The sequence below is a fragment of the Orycteropus afer genome, unplaced genomic scaffold (genome assembly GCF_000298275.1).
Source record: "Orycteropus afer afer isolate SDZICR_OR568_19922 unplaced genomic scaffold, OryAfe1.0 scaffold00045, whole genome shotgun sequence".
Classification (NCBI taxonomy): domain Eukaryota; kingdom Metazoa; phylum Chordata; class Mammalia; order Tubulidentata; family Orycteropodidae; genus Orycteropus; species Orycteropus afer.
Genome location: NW_006921632.1, coordinates 11432855 through 11453540, shown reverse-complemented (window position 1 = coordinate 11453540; position 20686 = coordinate 11432855). Strand labels below are relative to the sequence as shown.

General features: G+C 36.1%; 1 protein-coding gene across 1 annotated transcript; it reads right to left on the bottom strand.

Moving 5' to 3' along the window:
* Positions 1-5244: 5244 nt before the first annotated feature.
* Positions 5245-19133, bottom strand: TWF1 (twinfilin actin binding protein 1). Its single transcript, XM_042780538.1, has 10 exons — positions 19109-19133; positions 17411-17488; positions 15177-15355; positions 13181-13276; positions 11397-11501; positions 10601-10621; positions 9660-9785; positions 9283-9433; positions 9004-9125; positions 5245-5415 (listed from the first exon to the last, which is right to left on the bottom strand). Exons 1-10 carry the CDS (start codon positions 19131-19133, stop codon positions 5245-5247), a joined length of 1074 nt encoding a protein of 357 aa, XP_042636472.1.
* Positions 19134-20686: the final 1553 nt, after the last annotated feature.

Below are 20686 nucleotides of genomic sequence, written 5' to 3'. Positions count from 1 at the left end.
TTGGGAACACCCAAGCTCAAACAAAAGCTACCCGTGTGTAGTCTCAGAGAGGAGTAACTAGAATGTACTGTAACTTGGAAAAAATAAAGCTTTATTTGTTGTGAGATGTGTTATCAGAAGGCCTTTGGGTGAATTGGCAAAAGAGCCAAGAATAACACTGTCATTAAGTTTCTACCACTGTCTTGGGAGAAGAAACATTGTGTTCCAGATTATGTGACACATTTTCTTAGATGCTTTTTAATCACGAATGTTGAATCTTTTCAAACAGTTCTTCACCTATTGAAAAGACCACATGATTTTTCTCCTTTATCGTTGTTATGTGCCGTCGAGTCGGACCCAACTCATAGCGACCCCTCCTTGGGTTTCTGAGGCAGTATCACTATGGAAGTAGATTGCCCAACTTTCCTTCCGAGGAGTGGCTGATGGGTTTGAACTGCCAGCCTTCTGGTTAGCAGTCAAGTGCCTTAGGCACTACACTACCAGAGCTCCAATTTATTCTATTAGTATGGTGAAATATATTGATATTTGAATTTTAAGCCAACCTTTTCTGGGAAAAATAATTTGGCTGTGCCATAATATCTTTTTAATATGTCACTAAATTCAAATGATGTTCATGAGAGAGACTCCTGTAATTTTACTTTATGCTAAGTCCTTGGCAGGTTTGCTGTCAAGGTTATGCTGGTTTCATAAAATGATCTTATGGAAAGTGTTCTTTTTCTATTATCTGGAAGAGTTTGTAAAATTAGTGTTAGTGTATCTTAAGTAGAATTCCCCAATAAGCTATCTGGGAAAGTCTTTAATTGCAAGTTCAATTTCTTTAGTTAAATTACAGGATATTTTAGACTAAAGAACACACACACACACACATATATTTGGTTGGTTTTGGCCTAAGAATGCATCCATTTCATCCAGATTTCTCACTTTGTGTCAAGTGGTTATGTAATAACCACTTAGGTCCTGCATCCTCCTAAATGATGTCCCCTTTTTCATTCCTGACATTCTTTGTTCTCATTCTCTCCATCCACTCCTTTCCCCTGCCTCTCTCTTCCTTTTTCTGTCTCACCAACCAAAAACCAAACTCACAGCCATCGAGTTGGATCCAACTCATAGCAACCCCTCCTTGGGTTTCCAAGGCAGTATCACTACGGAAGTAGATTGCCCAGTCTGCCTTCCAAACAGTGGCTTGTGGGTTTGAACCACCAGCCTTCTGGTGGCAGTCAAATGCTTTAGGCACTACGCCACCAGAGCTCCTTTGTCTCACCAGGGGCTTACATATTATTTCATTAAATTTTTCAAATATCCACTTGTGGTTTTATTGATTCTATTTTAAAGTGTATTTCATCGCTTTCTGCTCTTTTTTGGTCTTTAATTGTTTGTGTGTGTTGTGCTATTCCAGCTTGTTAAGATTGAATTCCCAGCTCATTAATTTGTGGCCTTTTTTCCTGATATATAAATAGAGACACATAAAAGGTTTTCTCTAAGCATGATTTTAGCTGCATTCCAAAGTTTGGATTTATAGGATTTTTATCATTGATTTCAAAGTACTTTCTCTTTTCCATTGTGATTTGTTACATGGATTATTTAAAAGTGTATTTCTTAATTTCCAAATATATAGAAAGTTTTAGTAAACTTTTTGATACTCATTTCTAGCTCAGTGGCACTGTAATCACAGACCATATCCTGTGATTTCAGTATTTGCTTGTGGCTCAGTATATACTCAATTTTTAATGTTCCATGTATGCTTGAAAACAGTGTTGTCTGTATTTCAATATACATATTCATTAGGTCAAATTGTTAATTGTTCAAATAACTGTTATTACTGATTTTTATCCTTTTCTATCCGAGGTTTTTAAAATTTTCCTCTGATTATATTTACCTTTTATCCTTTGTGATTTTGTCAAATTTTGCTTTTAACTTTATAATTGTTATAGCTTCTTAGTGAACTGAACTTTTGTCACTACAGAGTCTCCATCTTAATGCATCACTTAATGTTTTCTGACTTAAAGTCTTTTTGACCAATAGAACCATCTTTCTTTTGGCATTTATGTGGTAAATCACTTTCTTTACCTTATGTCTTAAATCTGTCTTTCATGTGCAGCATGTAGTTTTTGTAAATCCAGTCTGATAATCTATTTTACATCCTGTTCACCTTTACTTTCAGTGGATGGTTCTTGAACATCCCTGGCCATTATGTGTAAGGTTTACCAGAGCTCCGTCTTTGGCTGACCATAGAATTGTAACTTTTGCCCAAAGCCCTGTTTCTGGGCTGCTTGTTGTACAACCTCTCATTCTTAAAATGTATAGCTGTACATGTAAAGATGTATAAAAAGATATATACCAAATTATTTATAATACCTCAAGTACATTATTTTAGTTCTGAGTAGAAATGCCATAGAAAACTTAAAATTTTAGTAATACTCTTCAACTTTTAATTAGCACTTTTAAGGATATTGCATTATTTGTAAAACTGCTACCATTCATTCATTTTATAACAAAGCCCTAATAGAAAGGGTCCATTTGATATTACTGAATTACACACAATAGGAACACATTCAGTATTTGTTAGATGAATGTCTCAACAATTTATTGCCAAGCAGGTCACTCTTACCATATTGGAGTTCTTCTATCAGAGTATAAAACATGTAACAGCATTTTCATTACTGGTTCAGCAGTAGGGACGTTCTCAACTAAATTAAGCACTCTATTGTCACAACTACTCTTGGCTTGGCTCAGGTTTCCAACATAATAGATACATAAACACATACCTTAGAATTATAAACTACTTAAAATTCTTTTTGGACTTAAGCTAATAAATGAATAAATCAATGAGATTTTTAACCTATTACTGCATGTTGAATTATGCAGAATTATCCAAATATTAAAAAAAAGGGGTTATAGAAAACCAACTTAGAACATATAAAACTTAAAGAGAAAAAAAATTTTATTGTGATATAAAATGCACTTACAAAATGTACACAAGAAAGCATGTAATTCTTCATTGCTATATAAATTTATTGGGAATACTTTATTCACCATCTATTGTTATGATACCACCTAAAACACTGTAAACGATGACTATAACAAATGCATCACTGATTTTCAGCAATCATTGGTTCAATAATAATTAGTTTAAGACTATATACTCACATCTATATTCTGGAATGTCCATTTACTTCCATGTAGTGTAGTGGAATTTAAGAGTGAAATTGCACATGGATGGTGCAGAATAACATTCACTACTGAATTATTTTATACCATCATAATAGGTGAACAATTTTCCTGACTGAAAATAACAGCTGCAGCTATGGTCTGCCAACACAGCTCCAAGGTTCTCAATGCAGTAATTAGTGTGTATGTGTGATTGTGTGCACCTAAAGAACAACTTAAAGTATATATTTAGTAAACAAGTGCAACATTGCTGTCAATTATTTTGCATGTCTGAACATTATAGTCTGATTTTTGTAAACAAGCAGAACCTCACACAAATACTCTAAAGTCTACCTTTAAAAAAAATCTGTCAACCCATTATTCTAATATATTTTACTTACTTGAACACACACTGGATTTCTGAAAGGTGCATCTATTACCTTAGATAATAAGGTTTAGAAATGAGTGCTTCATATTTTATACTATGAAATGTGCATTTCTGATAGTTCTTTGCAGCATCAAGTTTAGATCAATAAATCCCAAATCCTGGATCCCTTCAGTTCACTAGAAAACAAGTACACAAAGTTCTGGCTCTTGCAGCAGTTTTAACAGGTTAAACATGATGAAGTGTTCTAGCTCCCTCTATTTCAAGTATCAGAGAAAAATGAGGCTCAAAATGTCTCTAAATTATAACGGAAAACACAGAGCTTTAGCAGAGTTAAGTGTTTTGAAATAGGATACAAATTCAAACAAAATTGTTAAGTTTTTATGTTTTTGGCTGATAAAAACTATGATTTTAAAATGATTTTATTAAATCTAGTATTTGCTCATAAACATGGTTTTGAAGGAAAAAACCCAATCTTAATGTTTAAAACTTTTCCAACCTTTCTGATTAGTTGTTTGATTTTGAATGATAATATAAAATAAAATATGAACATATATTTGGCCTCATAGTACTTATAATGAAATGGCTTACTTTTAAAATTTAAATTGTTTTAATGCACTAGAAAGAAATTTACTAAAACTGTTTAAACATGTCTTTCAACATTTTAAGAAATCCTGCAGAAATTATGTGGTACCCTCCAGGTTTTGGAAAAAGATCCCTGATGGTGCAGTGGTTAAAGCACTTGGCTGCTAACCGAAAGGTCTACAGTTCTAACCCACCAGCTGCTCTGCAGGAGAGAGATGTGGTGTCTGCATTCGTAAAGACTTAGCCTTGGAAACCCTATGGGGCAGTTCTACTCTATCCTATAGGATAAAAAACAAAACTCACTGCCATCCAGCTGATTCTGAGTCACAGTGACCCCTACTAAGTTTCCAACAATAAATCTTTAAGTAGATTTAGATTGCCTCATCTTCCTTTCATGGAGGGTTTGAATGGCCAACCTTCTGGTTAGCAGCCAAATGCCTCAGGCACTGCAGCACCAGAGCTCCTTGTCCTATAGGATAGCCGAGTCAGAACAGACTTGATGGCAATGGGTTTAATTTTGGTAAAGTTTGAGAATGATCTTCCAAAATATCAATGCCATTAAAAAACAAAAAGCCAAATAGAAAACACTGCTGCAGTAAAGCACTATGTTTCTAAAAGTTGCAGACATGACTGTCTGACAGCATTATTCCTCAGAAAAAGCAACTTTCTGCCTTTTCCAAGGCACACTAAATTTTAATCTTAGAAAATAATCCAACTTGGTCCTTAATGTACTCAGTAAGTAGAATGAATAATTTAAGGTATTCCCTCTTAGAAAAAAAAATATCTCCCTAAAGAGTATTATTCAGTATATCCTACTTTGAGACGTTAGACTTTCTGAAATTAGCCCAACTATAAAATTTTAAGAATTATGTGAAAGTGTGGAATCATCATTTTATGAAAAGTGCGCCAGAATTATACATATTATGTTGAATCCTTTCCTAGCTTTAACTCAAAATAGAAATCATGAATCTTCTATAACATTAATTTTAAAAACACACAAGTGAAAAGTGCTAATTTTGAAAAATTACAATTTTTTTCTACTATATCAACATGGAATGATTTCAGTTCTCCTGTACTAAAAGCTAGACTTTTAAAAAACTAGTATTGTAATGCTTAATATAATCATTTTAATCAGTAGAGGCTTCTGTTTCAGCTGGACCCCTAATTAGTCTTCGAATTCCTCTTTTTCCTGCAGGACCTTTTGGTTTTGCAAAACTTTGCTTATGTGCATGCTGCTTGGGATGTACTTCTTCATAAAGGAAGTCTGCAGTCAATTCATCTCCATTATCTATCTCGATCTGTAAAAGATGAGATTAATAATGTAATGCAATATAAAAAAGTGTAACATTCAATATAAGCACAACCTAATACAAGGAACAAGTCAGTTTTGAAGTGTGAAATGAATACAAATGCTCATAAATAAATACAAAACACCCATTCCAATCAGCATCATACATAAGTAGTTTGTTTTTGAAGGGTGGGGGCTACATGAGTTACTTGAATAGATAATCAGTTACAACCAATTCTATTTGGTTTCTTCATACTGCTTCAATTTAATCTTTAAAAACAGAAGCCATCGCTATATTCTCAAGTTACTTGGTGTGGTGTGATTGATCACTTTTATATGGCCTTTCTTGTCATGATCTTGTAACTCCCACAGAATAACTGAATGAACTACGCAAATAAGGTGTATAGAACCCTTGCAAATGGTACCATGCAAATATGGTATATGAAACTCTAATGAGATTGGTCAGTTTGGCATCCTGCTTGGCTTAAAATGAGCCTTTCCAGCGGTAGAAAGAGAGGGCCTCTCTACCACCAAGAAGCAGAGCCAGGAGCAGAGCAATCTTTGGATCCAGGGTCCCTATGCTGAAAACCTCCTAGTCCCAGGAGACAAAGAAAGAGCTGTAACACCAAGACAGCAAAGGCTCTGAGGAGCACTGGCAGAGAAATGGTGGCAGCAGAACCAGGACACCAGCGCAAGATGGCATGGTGGGCTTCCTTGCCCATGAAGCAAGGTGGCTACAGTTGACATGCTGACCTACTGAGCCAAAGAGCTGAGTGTGCCTTGGAGCAAAAGGCTTACTAGTAGAGCAGGGTGCCTCTAGCACTTGGCGAAGCTAGGCTCCTGACACACAGTGAGAGAGAGCTTAGTGCCTTCAGGCCAAGGCTTACTGGCAGAGCTAAAGAGCTTTGCCCAGGTATAGTAGGGACCAAGGGGACAAGAGCTACAGAGGATGGCCCTCAGGCACAGTAAGAAGAAGCTGACCTCACTGAAGAACTATATCCTAGTCGTACCTAATCCTGAATTGTAATCTGTTGCTTCCCAAATACATCCCATAATTTTGAATATCGTCTGTGAGTTCTGTGTGGCTATTGCAACGAATTATCAAACCCAACACAGAAGTAAAGGGTGCCATGGGAGGGATGGCTGATGTCAGAATTGGTAAAAAGGTTAGAAGGTATGTTTGACTTCTATTTCACAGAAATCAGCCTTGGGCTGATGCTGATGCTGATTCTCTCTCCTCATGATGTTAGTGGAGATCAGAAGCCCCCACCATGCCATTTTTACATTCGGATATATAATTAAGAAAGGCACCCAGGTGATGCAGTGGTTAAAGCATTTGGATGATAACCAAAAGGTCAGCAGTTTAAACACACCAGCCATTCCATGGATGAAAGATTTGGCAGACTACTTTCATGAAGATTTATAGCCTTGGAAACCTTATGGGGCAGTTCTACCCTATCCTATAGAGTTAGAATCAACCTGAAGGAGTTTTTAGGGATATATTTAAGAAACATTACTCATGGTCTTTTCATCACCTGAGATCACTCTAAACAGGGGTCAGCAAACTATGACCTGCAAGACAAATTCAACCAAAAGTAAGCATAGTTTTTACATTTTTTTAAGAGCTGTGAAAAAAACAAAATGAAAACAAGGAATATACAACAGAACCCATGTGGTCTGGCAAGGCCCAAGATATTTACCATCTGGCCCTTCGTAGAAAAAGTCAGCTGACTGCTGCTAAGTTGATTCAAAGAATACCAGAGAGATGTTTACTTGTGTTTTACTGACTATGCAAAGGCATTCGACTGTGTGCATCATAACAATTATGGATAACATTGAGAAGAATGGGAATTCCAGAACACTTAATTGAGCTCATGAGGAACCTGTACATAGGCCAGGAAACTGTTGTTTGAACAGAACAAGGGGATACTATTGCATGGTTTAAAATCAAGTCAGGGTTTTATCCTTTCACCATACTTATTCAATCTGTACGCTGAGCAAATAATCTGAGAAGCTGGACTATATGCAGAAGAACACAGCATCAGGACTGAGGAAGAATCATTAACAACCTGTGATACGCAGATGACACATAACCCTGCTTGCTGAAAGTGAGGATGACTTGAAGCACTTACTGGTGAAGATTAAAGACTACAGTCTGCAGTATGGATTACACTTCAATATAAAGAACATGAAAATCCTCACAACTGGAACAATAAGCAGCATCAGGACAAATGGAGAAAAGATTGAAGTTGTCAAAGATTTCCATAATTACTTGGCTCCATAATCAACACCAATGGAAGCATCAGTCAAGAAATCAGTATTAATTACATTGGGCAAATCTGCTGCAAAAGACCTCTTTCAAGTGCTGAAAAGCAACGCTATCTCTTTGAAGAGTAAGGTGCACCTAACCCAAGCCATGGTATTTTCAATTGCCTCATATGCATGCGAAAGTTGGACAATGAATAAGGAAGATCAAAGAAGTATTGAGGCTTTTGAGTTGTGGTGTTGGTGAAGAATACTGAAAGTACCATCGACTGTCAAAAGAACTAACAAATCTGTAGGGGAAGCAGTGCAGCCAGAATGCTCCTTGGAAGCGAGAATGCCACACTTCGTCTGACCTACTTTGGTCATGTCAGAAGGAACCATTCCCTGGAGAAGGATATCATGCTTGGTAAAGTGGAGGATCAACGAAAAACAGAAAGGCCCTCAACAAGATAGATTGACACAGTGGCTGCAGTGATGGGCTCAGGAATAGCAAGGATGTGATGCTGGCACAGGAGCAGGCAGTGTTTTGTTCTGTTGTACGAAGGGTTGCTATGAGTCAAAACTGACTCTACAGCACCTAACAAGAAGCGGATTCTTGAGAACTTAAAAAACTAGAAGGGTTCAGAACTTAAAACACTGGTAGTTTTAAGTGTTAAAGGACTTAATTTTTCAAAAATTAAGAAAATTGATATTTAGGAGTTCTGGTGGTGTAGTGCCTAAGGCATTTGACTTCTAACCAGAGGGTTGGCAATTCAGTCCCATCGGCCACTGCACAGAAGGAAGATAGAGCAATCTGCTTCCATAAAGATTTACTGCATCGGAAAAATGCTTTCGCTATTTCACCCCCTTCCCCAACAATTAGTAAGACTCCCAGTCATCCTATGATTCATACAGTTTTAAGTGGAGACTGTAGATCTTATTAACATAGGAGTCCAGAAATAATTACAGCACACTGTCCAGCAGAACTCTCTGCAACGACAGAAATATTCTATAAATCTATACTATCCAATATAATAACCACTAGACACATGTGGCTAATGAGCACTTGAAATGTGGCTAGTACAATTAAGGAACTGGATTTTTAAATTTTATTTAATTGGAAGTAATTTATATGTAAGTAACCACATGTGGTTCATGGCTACCATATCTACTGGGAGATGGACGTCATGACAGATTATCCCCAGGTACCTAGAGTAACAGAGATTATAAGGATTTATGACCTGAACAAGAAAGATATATACTTTTATTTATAAATCACAATATATCATGAGCTACATGGAGAAGAAAAACTCTAATAAATAATGAAAATTTGTAAATAAATAGATTGGTCTACCTTTCTAATTACATCCATTTGTAGTTCTCGTTCTACGATTTCTAGCAGAGGACTCTTGCAGCTGGAATACAGCATCCGTTCTCTTATACTGCATGTGTATCCAGGCATTGAATAAATAAAAACTAAATAAAAATAAAATTAAAATTAGCAGTATATCAATTAAAGCAAGCATTAAGCCTCATAAAACATCTAAGCCCTCTGGGCAAGAAATCAGTAAGGATATCTTGCTGAAATACAAATTAATTGAAAGTAGCATGTTAAAAATAATATATCATATACCTATGGACTCCAAATAGTCTCCCTCATGGGAATGTTTATACAGAAAGAAATGATAGCGTGCTGAATCCTTGGGAATCCTCTTTGGCAAATCTTTTAGCTCTGTATTTGTAGTGTTGGCCAAAATTATAATTTCATTTTTAATATCTATTTCCTGTCAATAAGAAAATATTCATTAAAACAGATACACAGAATTCATTTTAAAAATGTGTATTAAATGAGGAGATAACACAAAGTGTTCTGTATTATTTGATTTTTAGCAAACAAAACACATTTTTTTTTATAATTTAAAAAAAAAAATTCAAACTTGGTTGAAAATAAACCTTATACAAGCCTATTAGTAAGAATAGGCATTTCTAAATAATCATTCCGTCTCTTACCAACTGCACATAGTTGAGCTGTCTGTTACTCAACTTTTCCAAAGCCTGAAAAGCTTCTTGAGAAATAGGAAATGCTACTCCTTGTAGTGTTTGATGCTTAGTGTCCACACTCACATCAGTTTGTACCTAAATATGATAGGATATTTAATTTACTGGTAAGGGTTTAGCATTTTTCATTGTCATATGGCAAAGATAATAAGAAAACCCAATCTCTATAAAGTAAACATCATTTAAAGCTTGCCCAAACTATAATTAAAAGAAACACTTAAAACACTATGAACTTAAAAAGAAAATTCTTGTTCACATTTGTTCATGGTCCTGCTAGCAACTGGTCAACATGCAGAGTGCATGACACATCTTCATGAAAATGTCTGGAGTGAAGGTTTAAATGAGTGTGCTGTGGTCATGGGGCTTTGGGGATTTTGTTTGCTTATATATTTTGTTTTGGTAAAATTTCAATGATACACAAAGCTCTTTAAAGTGTTATCAGATAACAACAATAATTACAAAACTTGATAAAAATTTATGAACAATGTGATATACATACACTATTGTATAAAGCTTCACTTTGTTCTTTTTGACATAAAATGCAACACAGACACCATGCACTGAATTGAAAGGAGTACAAACAGTATACAAGGACACAGTACAGCTCAACAAGTTATACTACTGCAGAAGTTCCAGACAGAGAGCTTTCTTTACTAGAACACAGGTGCACATGTACTGGAAGAGAGAAGGATACTTCAAGAAAGCTTTCAATGCACAAGTTTAAGATTTATGTATATTCGATAAATGATAGCTAGTTTAGGGTCTCATTTGCAGTGTTCCTTCCAACAGAGAATCAAATAGAAATTTTAATTAAAAAAAAAACATGAATGGAGATTCTACAGCATAAATGATATTAGATAATGAAACATTATAGAATATATGCAAATGCATACCCCAATATGATCCTCTGGGTTCTGATTGCAAAGAATAAAACAAACTATCAAACTTGTAAAAATATTAATAAAAGTCCTACTCAAATAACTCAAGTTAAATAGTATAATGACAGATCCTTGCTACAGGTTAGTATTAAAAAATTTTCAAACACTTTCCAAACTGATTTCCCTCTAATAGTGGTGACTGCTACTTGTTTTCTTTTCTGTAAAACTGCAGTAGAATATAATAGCTATTCTGACTCATAATTAGATAAATGAAAATATGATATACTAAAATAAGGTTGAAATTCATTAACTCTAATGTGTTAAGTAATCAAATAACTGTTCTATTATATGTTCACTGAAACTAATTTCTAGACCTTCCACAGATCCTAAACATCCTATAGCAATTAGACTTTACTCTTTTTAGTCATCACTTGTCCCTGAAATAACAAAACAAAACAACCTGCTTCAGTCAACCTTATTATAATATTCTTCACATCAAACGGGTACTTTTCCCATTTCTTCAAAGTACAAGGTTAAAAACAAGTGTATTCCCAAAAAGAAGATATACTACTACTCTGGCACATACATTATAAAGAGAGAAAAAAGCTATTTATGGAATTGATAAGAGGTTTAATATTCATTCTTAACATCTTTTTCCTGAAAACACATTAAACACAGCCTCGTTTCTATACTAAGCTGAACAAACCCAAGCTCCCTCCCTCACTCATTTATTTTCTCGTTACCTATCAACATTTATCAATGGTATTTTCAAACACTAAAATCTTCCGAGTGTTTCAAAGCTGTAATTTACCTCATTAATTTTAATCTGTCGTAATTCTTCCTCAGCGGCAGTCAACGGGGCAGGGGAAGATTGTGATAACAAATATTTTTTATATCCATGTAGTGATACATCTTCCTGAAAGTACAGAAATGGACAGTTATCAATTATTGTCTAAGTAAAATCACAGTGAGAGTACTTTAAGAATTTTTTATCTTTTCTTATACTTAACTCTCTATTTTACAGGTTTCAAACCTTTATGAGAAGTATCGACTCTTCATTTTCTAGTTTTATAATGAGTAAATCTTTTCTGTGAACACGAAGTTGGAGAGTTCAGCTACATGATGAACCTGGTCATGCTTCAAATCTACAGGACAATTACAATTAACTAGCTGGGGAAACCTGCCTTATCATTATTCATAATCAACATACTCAGACTATGAATCCTATACTACAATGATTTATGTGATTCTTCTACAATTCTTCATATAAAATTATTACAGTTCTTATGTTGTTGTTGTTGTTATTTGCCGTCGAGTCGGCCCCGACTCATAGTGACCCCTCCTTGGGTTTCCAAGGCAGTTATCACTACGGAAGTAGGATTGCCCTACCTTCCTTCTGAGGAGTGGCTGGTGGGTTTGAACTGCCAGCCTCCTGGTTAGCAGTCAAGTGCCTTAGGCACTATGCTACCAGAGCTCCTACTCAAAGAAAAAAAGAAATACTCCAAAGAGGCCTACTTATCCCTATAACTTTGTGGTCTGGAAGACCAAAACTCATAGAATTGAGTCAGTGTCACAATTAATGGTGAACAAGCAATGTATCCCCATCAAGTCTTGTGCTCTTTCCACAAGATTATATTAGTTTCTGAATTAGAATAAAAGTTCCAAAAAAACCTGTAACAACTCAAAAAATGTATTTCCATTTTCTTAATTTGAGTGTATATGTATAAATAAATATATTTACCTTATAAATTTTGTGACAAAGAATTCTTTACCTTAATTTATTTATCTTAATTGACTGTCTCAATTATTTTATGAATTATTTAAATTAATTTAGCCATTAATTTACATGCCTTAATATTTTAGCTTGATATAGTTACTGCTTCTAGAAAATGGGTATAACTGCTCAAGGTATGTAAAAATTATTGTCTCTTTCAAGCAGCCCCTCACTTTTCTATCTCTCCATCCTCCTACAATTAAAAATTGTGAACTAGATGAAAGGGTTGACCTAAGGTGTGTTTCAGTTTTTGAAGTCTATGACCTATGATTTAACAAAGAACACCCCAACATATTTTAAAAGCCTAAGTATAATTTTTCCATTTTACTTGTTACGTTAAATAGGTACAAATTAATAAATTCAAAGTAATTAATAAATTACAAACTCACTGGTAAACTTCAAAAAATCCTCAATGCCGTGGAGTCAGATCTGACTCATAGCAACCCCTACTTGGGTTTCTGAGACAGTATCACTACAGAAGTAGATCACTCAATCTTCCTTCCGAGGAGTGGCTGCTAGGTTTGAACCACCAGCCCTCTGGTTAGCAGTCAAATGCCTTAGGCACTACACCATGAGAGCTACATATCATTAAATATAACATTATTTTCTCTTATCCTTATGCTTATATATTAATCTGAGTTCATATTATTTATTACTTATCTATTACCTAGAAGGTCTATTCAAAGTATTTTAACTGCAACATGAAAAAACTCACTGCTGTCAAGTCGGATCTGACTCATAGAAACCCCTCCAATGGTTTCCAAGGGAGTATCACTACAGAAGTAGATTGCCCAATACTAATAAATACTTAAGTTTTGTACCTTTACTGTTCCAAATACTTCATCTTTAATGTGACCACCTCCAAATTCCTTTTTCAAAGTTGCTCTTGTTGCTGCATACAACATTTTTTGACGAACCTATATAGTTGTGAAAGTTTACTGAGTTTACAAATGAAAACATATTACAAAAGAAAGCATTAAAAATAAACTGTGAAAAGCTAAAACCTACTAATATGCTAAAATGTTTATACAAATAATCATAAAATGAGCATCTAAGTACTTAAGAAATCATATGCCATATTCTGCTGGACAAATCTGCTGCAAAAAACCTACTGAAAATATTAAAGAGCAAAGATGTCACTTTGAAACCTAAGGGGCATCTAACGCAAGCCTTGGTATTTGCAATAGTTTCATACGCATATGAAAGCTGGGCAATGAATAAGCAAGGCTGAAGAACTGAAGCATCTGAACTGTGTTGTTAGCAAAGACTGCTGAAAATACCATGGACTGCCAAAGGAACTAACAAATCTGTCTTGGAAGAAGTCCAAGAGCCTGAACGCTCCTTAGAAGAATGGCCAGACTTCATCTCACACACTTTGATCATACTGTCAGAAGGGACTAGTCCTTGGAGAAGGATACAATGCTTGGTAAATATAGTAGAGGGTCTGCGAAAGAGGGGAAGACCCTCAACAAGATGTATTGACACAGGAGCTGCAATGATGGGCTCAAGCATGACAAGGATTTGGAGGATGGTGCAGGGCTGGGAAGTGTTTTGTTCTGTTGCACACAGGGTCACTCTGAGTCAGAACTGACTCAATGACACCTAACAAGGAGGAGTTAGTTACATCAATGGCTATTAAAGCAGATTTCAATTTATAGTGTAAGTCTTATTTTTCAAAAAGGGGAAAATTCTAATTTTAAAAAAATTTCGCATTTTTCAAAGAATAACATTAGCTGAAGAATAAAAAACTACTTTAAAAGATGGGGGAAAAAACATCATTGAAATGAAGTAACCTAGATACTGACATTTTACTCAAAGCAAACCCAGGTACTACAAATTAAGCTGTTCAAGAATCAAATATTCTTGTTGTACCTATGGCATCTACGATTCTATGAGGGGCATAAAGATGAAAAGAAATATATATTATTATTAAAGGGTCTACTAACATCTACAAAGAATTACTAAACATAATTATCAACCAACAGAAAGAATTTCATAATCCTACATAGGCAAAAACAATATTTCTTTCAGATAGAATGTGAGGAATTAAAGAGGGCAAGATGATCCTTTGAGAAAGACATGGAGATTAACGTTAAAAAAAAAAGTTATTCTATAACAAATACAGGAATTAATCTTCAAAATAATGGACAATATTCATATATCAATGCAGTTTTTTTTATCTATTTATCAATTTACTAACCAACTTTTCTAAAGAAATACATGTGTGACGTGCCTATTTCTTGAACGGTTGTTGTTGTTGTTGTTATGTGCCGTCGAGTCAAACCCAACTCATAGCGACCCCTCCTTGGGTTTCCAAGGCAGTATCACTACGGAAGTAGGATTGCCCAACCTTCCTTCCGAGGAGTGGCTGGTGGGTTTGAACCGCCAGCCGTCTGGTTAGCAGGCAAGTCTCTTAGCCACTATGCTACCAGAGCTCCGGTAGCTACTAGTAATATATGGTGAATATTAATAATATTTAGTATGATGTGCAATTAGCCCTCAGAATTATTGTAATTACTATTCTCAGAGCAAAGTAGATTTTTTTTAAAGAGGCCCACAGAAGTCACTTAAAATTGCCACATTTTTAAGTTTAAAATAAACAATTATTTTGATTTCAAGAGCAAAATTTCTAACTCCTAGAATATTAGTCCTGATTCCAAATTACCAATCCAAGGATTTTTCTTCCCCTATGATCGTTCTTTTTTTATGGCAAATGATTTTTGCTTCTTAATCTTCTTTTGGCCTAGGACATTTTAGGAAAAAAAAAAGAATTCTTTCTAACATTTAATATTAAATGTATTACAAAAAATTACTTACATGAGAATGATCTGGAGACCATGCAATGAATATCCACTCATATCCCTGGGCATTCTGAGAATCTAACCTGAATAATATATAGCATGGTTGTTTTTCTTCCAGCAGGGGTAGAACAAAGAAATCATAATCCTTATCCCATGAATCTGAAGGTTGACTACAGGAACCAATCACAAGTTGCTCTATGAAGAATAATTTTAAAAAATACAGGAACAGTTTGAAATGTCAAATGGCAGTGAGCTGAAAAGTACTATAGTTTTAAAAAGTAGTTATTTAATAATTATTATGATTCCTATTAAATAATTAAAAGGAAAAAAGTGGTAGAACAGAAAATACTTACAATATAAAACAGAATTAAAAACTGTTTTAATATTACTTGATCACAATAATGTTATATATATGGTAATGATACACAAAAGGAACATAAAAAAATGATCATATTAGTTGAGCTGGATGGCCAAATAATGAATGATTCTATTTTCCAAAATGTCTATAAATTTTCAACAAATGATACTTACATAGATGTACTACCACTCAAAAGTGAAACTTCTAAAATTAACATGGATAAAAACAGTTTTAGCTCCTATTTTTCCATAATGGTATAGATTAAAAATTTGTGTAGAAGCATAAACAGAGCCACTTCGAAGGTCTATTTGGCAGAATCAAGTAAAATTGAAAATACACTCTGCATAAAGAATCTGCTGCACATATGTACAGCAATGGATAACAATGAAAATTGGAAATAGACTAAATGTTCATCAATAAGGGAATAGGTAAATAATATCCGTATGGCATATCTCATGTATCAAAACTAATTCCAAAAGGAACATTTAGAGAAAACAGAAAGATGTAGAATAGTCATTTATGGAAACTTAAAATAATGCTGTTATTTGGGGATACATGTAACAACAAAACAAAATAATTCTTAATGTAGTTGCCTTAGGGAAAGGAAGTCAGTAAACAGAATTGGTTAATTTCAGAAAAAAATATTAAATTAAAAAAACACTTGAAGCAAGTATGATAAAATATTAGCATTATCAATTTAAGGGGAAATACAGGTATTTGTTGTATTATAGGTCTTTTTAGTTTCCTTATTTTAGAAATCTTCCCAAAATAAAAAAACAGAAAATAATAGTTTGAGAAATAGTTGTGTTTTCCCTCCTTAAAGACGACAGTTAGCTAAAAAATGATAAAATAGAAATTAGAGCTCATTTAACCAGATCTTTAACGTTTATCTACGTTCCTATATGAGAAAAACAATTTTTCAAATGCATGGTATTTTTACGGCACATTTTACAAAGTATTCCTGATAATTTTAATATATAAGCAAAAAACGGAAAGCAAATTACATTTACTTCCAGTTTATGAAAGAACTAGGTATCTTTGCAAAGCAAAAATATTTTAAGGTACTTAACTAAATTAGGCCAATGGACTATTTTAACATTATTCATTTATGATCAAGTAGCTATAATATTAATTACTCAAATTCAAATCTCCCTGAAGTAGTCATGGAAAGATTCTTTCCAACCATTTTCACTGCTTACAGAATTATTTTAAAAGAATCACAGAAGTTTGTTACATCCTTAGAATTGTCCCTGAATAACATATAAAGTAATCATTTCGGGAGCTCCAGTAGCGTAGTGCCCAAGGCATCTGACTGCTAAAGAGAAGGCTGGCGGTTCAAACCCACCAGCCACTCCTCTAAGGAACATTGGGCAATCTACTTCCGCAGTGATACTGCCTCGGAAACCCGAGGAGAGGTCGCTATAAGTCAGATCTGACTGAAAGGCAGGGAGTTTGCTTTGGGCTTTCTTTTTCAGTAGCGTGGGTTACGATCAGGTGGAAAAAAATAGGAGAGTCTGAAAAATACTTTTTCTACTTTAAAACTAACTTTACTGAAAAACAATGAACATGTAACTATATTTTTGGATGTTTACTGATTTCCATTCCAGATATGGAAACACTGACATTAGAAATGAAATGTGATGCAGAAACTGAGACACAAAAGTAAAATAGGAAGGCGTCATACTGAAAAACATGTTTCTATATCCCTGATAGTCTGCTACACAATTCAAAGGTAAGCATGGGCCCATGGGAACTTGCCCAAAGTGTGCAGGTCTAAGTTACCTTAAAGGCTGATAAGTTTACCAACAGAAAGCTTTGAACTTTTCACATTAATTTGAAATACGATACCCAATAATCCAGGGACAAGAGATAATTTTAAACGTTTAACTTACCATTTTCAATAGATATTTTCAGAAGTCTGTATTTTCCATTTCTTGCTCTGGCAAAGATATCTTTAACATCTTCACTAGCTGTGATAAAAGATAAACAAAAGTAAAACTATTTTTTTAAACATATATGTTAGTACTTTGCTTTGCTACTTAGAAAGGAATAAACATAATACAAAGAAAAAAATCCTGAATGTGTAAAAATTTTATACTCTTACCAATAATTTAAATGATAAAGCTTAAACGCATAACATCATTACAATGTATAATCAAGAAATAAAAAAATGTCAATATCCTTTTAAAATATAAATATATATATCCTAATCTGCTGTAGCCAGATAATTCCATAGCAGAAACAACACTGGAGTAAATATATTGAAGCTACTCAAATTCAATAATGGACACACGACAATTTGAAGAACAACTTTCATTCATTTGAAAATGTTAAAAATTTGGTTTCATTCTTTTAGTCCAATTGTAATCCTACGATAGCCACCTCCTGTACTATATTTTCTAAATTTTCCCATTAAAAACAACAGTAAATATCCTCTAGATTAAAGTCAATAAAATGCATTCTACCTTGTATTTCTCAAAAAGCTGGAGTAAACTCACTGAACAAATATGTTTAATAACATAATCCTTGTGTTCATTCTTTAATTTAGAAAGCTTCAATTTCCTTCTAGTTTGATTCCTGTGCTACTTTTCTGACAGCAAGAATCACATTATGTAAGTCGTGCCTGCTGTAAGGTATGTAGTCAATACATACAGTCAAGCATGTAGTCAATAATTACATAATGAAATGTCAAAATTAATACACACAAATAAAATAATGCTTTTAGGTTTAGACTGTTTTACTTGTGTCGCGGTGGTGGTGGTGGTAGTGGTGTTAAAGACCCTTTTAAAACACACGATTAAATGTCCATCTGGGAAAGGGAACGGCTTAGTTTATATTAGAACTCATTAAGTGAGTAACCTCAGGTTATATGATTTTATTTTGACGAGGTCAGCTCTTATAGACTGCCCATTTTCAAACCAGGAAATAATGGACGTCAGATATAATTGCACATTCAACTGCCTGCACGAGATGATTAAATGCAGTCACATACATTAGACTTTACAGTTTCTCCGGGGAGTACCCTGGGAAAAAGGTCGAAACACACCTCAGGGTTTCTCAGAACACAATTCATATTCCTATTTTAGAAGAGGATGCGTTAAGAGTTCGGAGAGTACCCTTCTATATATACACAAGATTCTGGAATCGTTCTTTTTATGGTCAAAGTCTCTAACAATGTCTTTAGATCGTGAAATGAACTCCCCCGTTTGTCGACAGCAGTACCAGCCCCAGTCGCCTCCACCGTTCCAGCTCTTCCCTACCTGATGAAGAGAGAGGGAAAGTTGGACTAATGTCGGGGGCAGTGGAAGGCACGCCCCTTCAACCCCGCCGCTTCAGAAACCAATTTCCTCCGTTCCTCTAAAAGTCGGGTCTGTCTGCAACGTGGCGGCGTTCGAGCCGGGGCTGAGACGGACGCAGGCCGGGAGCGCCGGGACACGGGACCGTGGAGACGCGAAGAGGCCAGGCTCGCCCCGCGGGACCGACGCCCCGCGCCCAGAGCCCGACTCAGGCCCTGCCCATCCCGCAGCCCAACTAGCTCTGCTGGGCCTCCCGGGAGCCCCTTCCCCGCGGGCCGCGCCGAGCGTCGTTACCTTGGATGCCGGTCTGGTGGGACATGGCGGCGGCCGTGGGCTCCGGCTCCGGCGCTGAGTGCAGCGAGCGGCCCCGGCCGGCGGCTCTAGGAAGTGGCTGCTTCTCCGCCGGCCCGGGTGCGTCATCCACCTGCGACTCGTGGCCGCCCCGCCCCGCCCCGCGCAGCCGACTGTGTCCCCGAGCGCCCTCGCTGCACTGGCGTTCTCTGCCTGCGGAGCCACCAGCCGCGTACAGACGCGCAATAGTTGGTCCACCGGGAGCAGAGGCTTCGGGTCTGCGCCCGGGCCCCTAGCCTCCTGCTCTCAGCCAAGGGTCATTATCACCAGCCACAGCCGCTTTCTCTCCTCTGGGGGAAAACACCACAAGGACTGGAGGCTCGTTGCGCGGTCTGTCCAGTGTGCCCTGCAGTGCCCCCTCCGACACCGCCATTCACTGGCTCAGCAAAGAGATGCTCAGAGACGGAAATGACAATTTTACGGAATATGTATTTTCCATTTTAAAAAGACTGCACAACAACAACCTTCTTGATTCTTTAACCAATTTAAAGAAGTCACTTCCTGCCCCCACACACACCTTTTTTGTTGTTAATTGTACTAAGGATGCATTTCCCTGGGGCAGGTGTTCAGTTCCTACTTAGACTTGTCTATCGTTTTGCTGAGAGTGAAGCCACCTGAGATCAATTCCAGCCCCGAAGGGTGACTCCAGGCCAAAGTTTCGCGGGTTTCAATCAGTCTCTATCAGTAAGCCTGGGTGTTTTGTTTTATTTTTAATGGTTTTTGAGTTTTGTTCCACATTTTTCTCCAAGTCTATCCAGGATCTCCAATTCTGATCCCTTTCTAAATGGTTGGCATTGGTAGCCGGCCACCATCTAGTTCTTCTGGTCTCTGAGTCATACAGGTTGAGGTTCATGGTCCACTAGTCCTTTGGATTATTTCCAGGCTTCTTTAATTTTCTTCCCTCTTCTTTGCTCCACACAAGGAGAGAACCATAGTTGTCACTTAGATGGCTGCTGACAAGCTTTTAAGACCCCAGTTGCTACTCACTGAAATAAGTAAGATACAGAACAATATTTTTGTACAACCTGTTGTGCCAATTGAGCTTGATGTCCCCTGTGACATGGTCTCCAGCCCTCAGGACCAGTAACCTACTCCCTCAAGGTGCATGTTTGTGGCTAATAAGTTATCCTAACTTTGCCTCCTGTTATGTTTAAGCTGCATGTGGACATTTTTATAGCACTGCAAATACATATGTAGGAATATCATCTGCTAAACCTATGTATGGTCACAGATATATTCCCATTTGCCTACCCATACTTATCTACCTATGTACCCACCTGTAGGTTAGTGTTTGCTGTTACTGATAATGCAGTATTGTGTCTGCAATAGTATTTGCCTTTATTGTCTACACCTCTCCTTGTCTTCCTTTTCCTTAGTGATATTGTGCTAGTCACATGCTTTTGTTATATTGCTTTTCCCTTCACCTATATCAAACATTCCCCATTTTTAAAATGAGAATATGGAAACTGTCTCCCATCCAATTTACTCATTATTTTAAATTAAATGATCACAATTAACTTT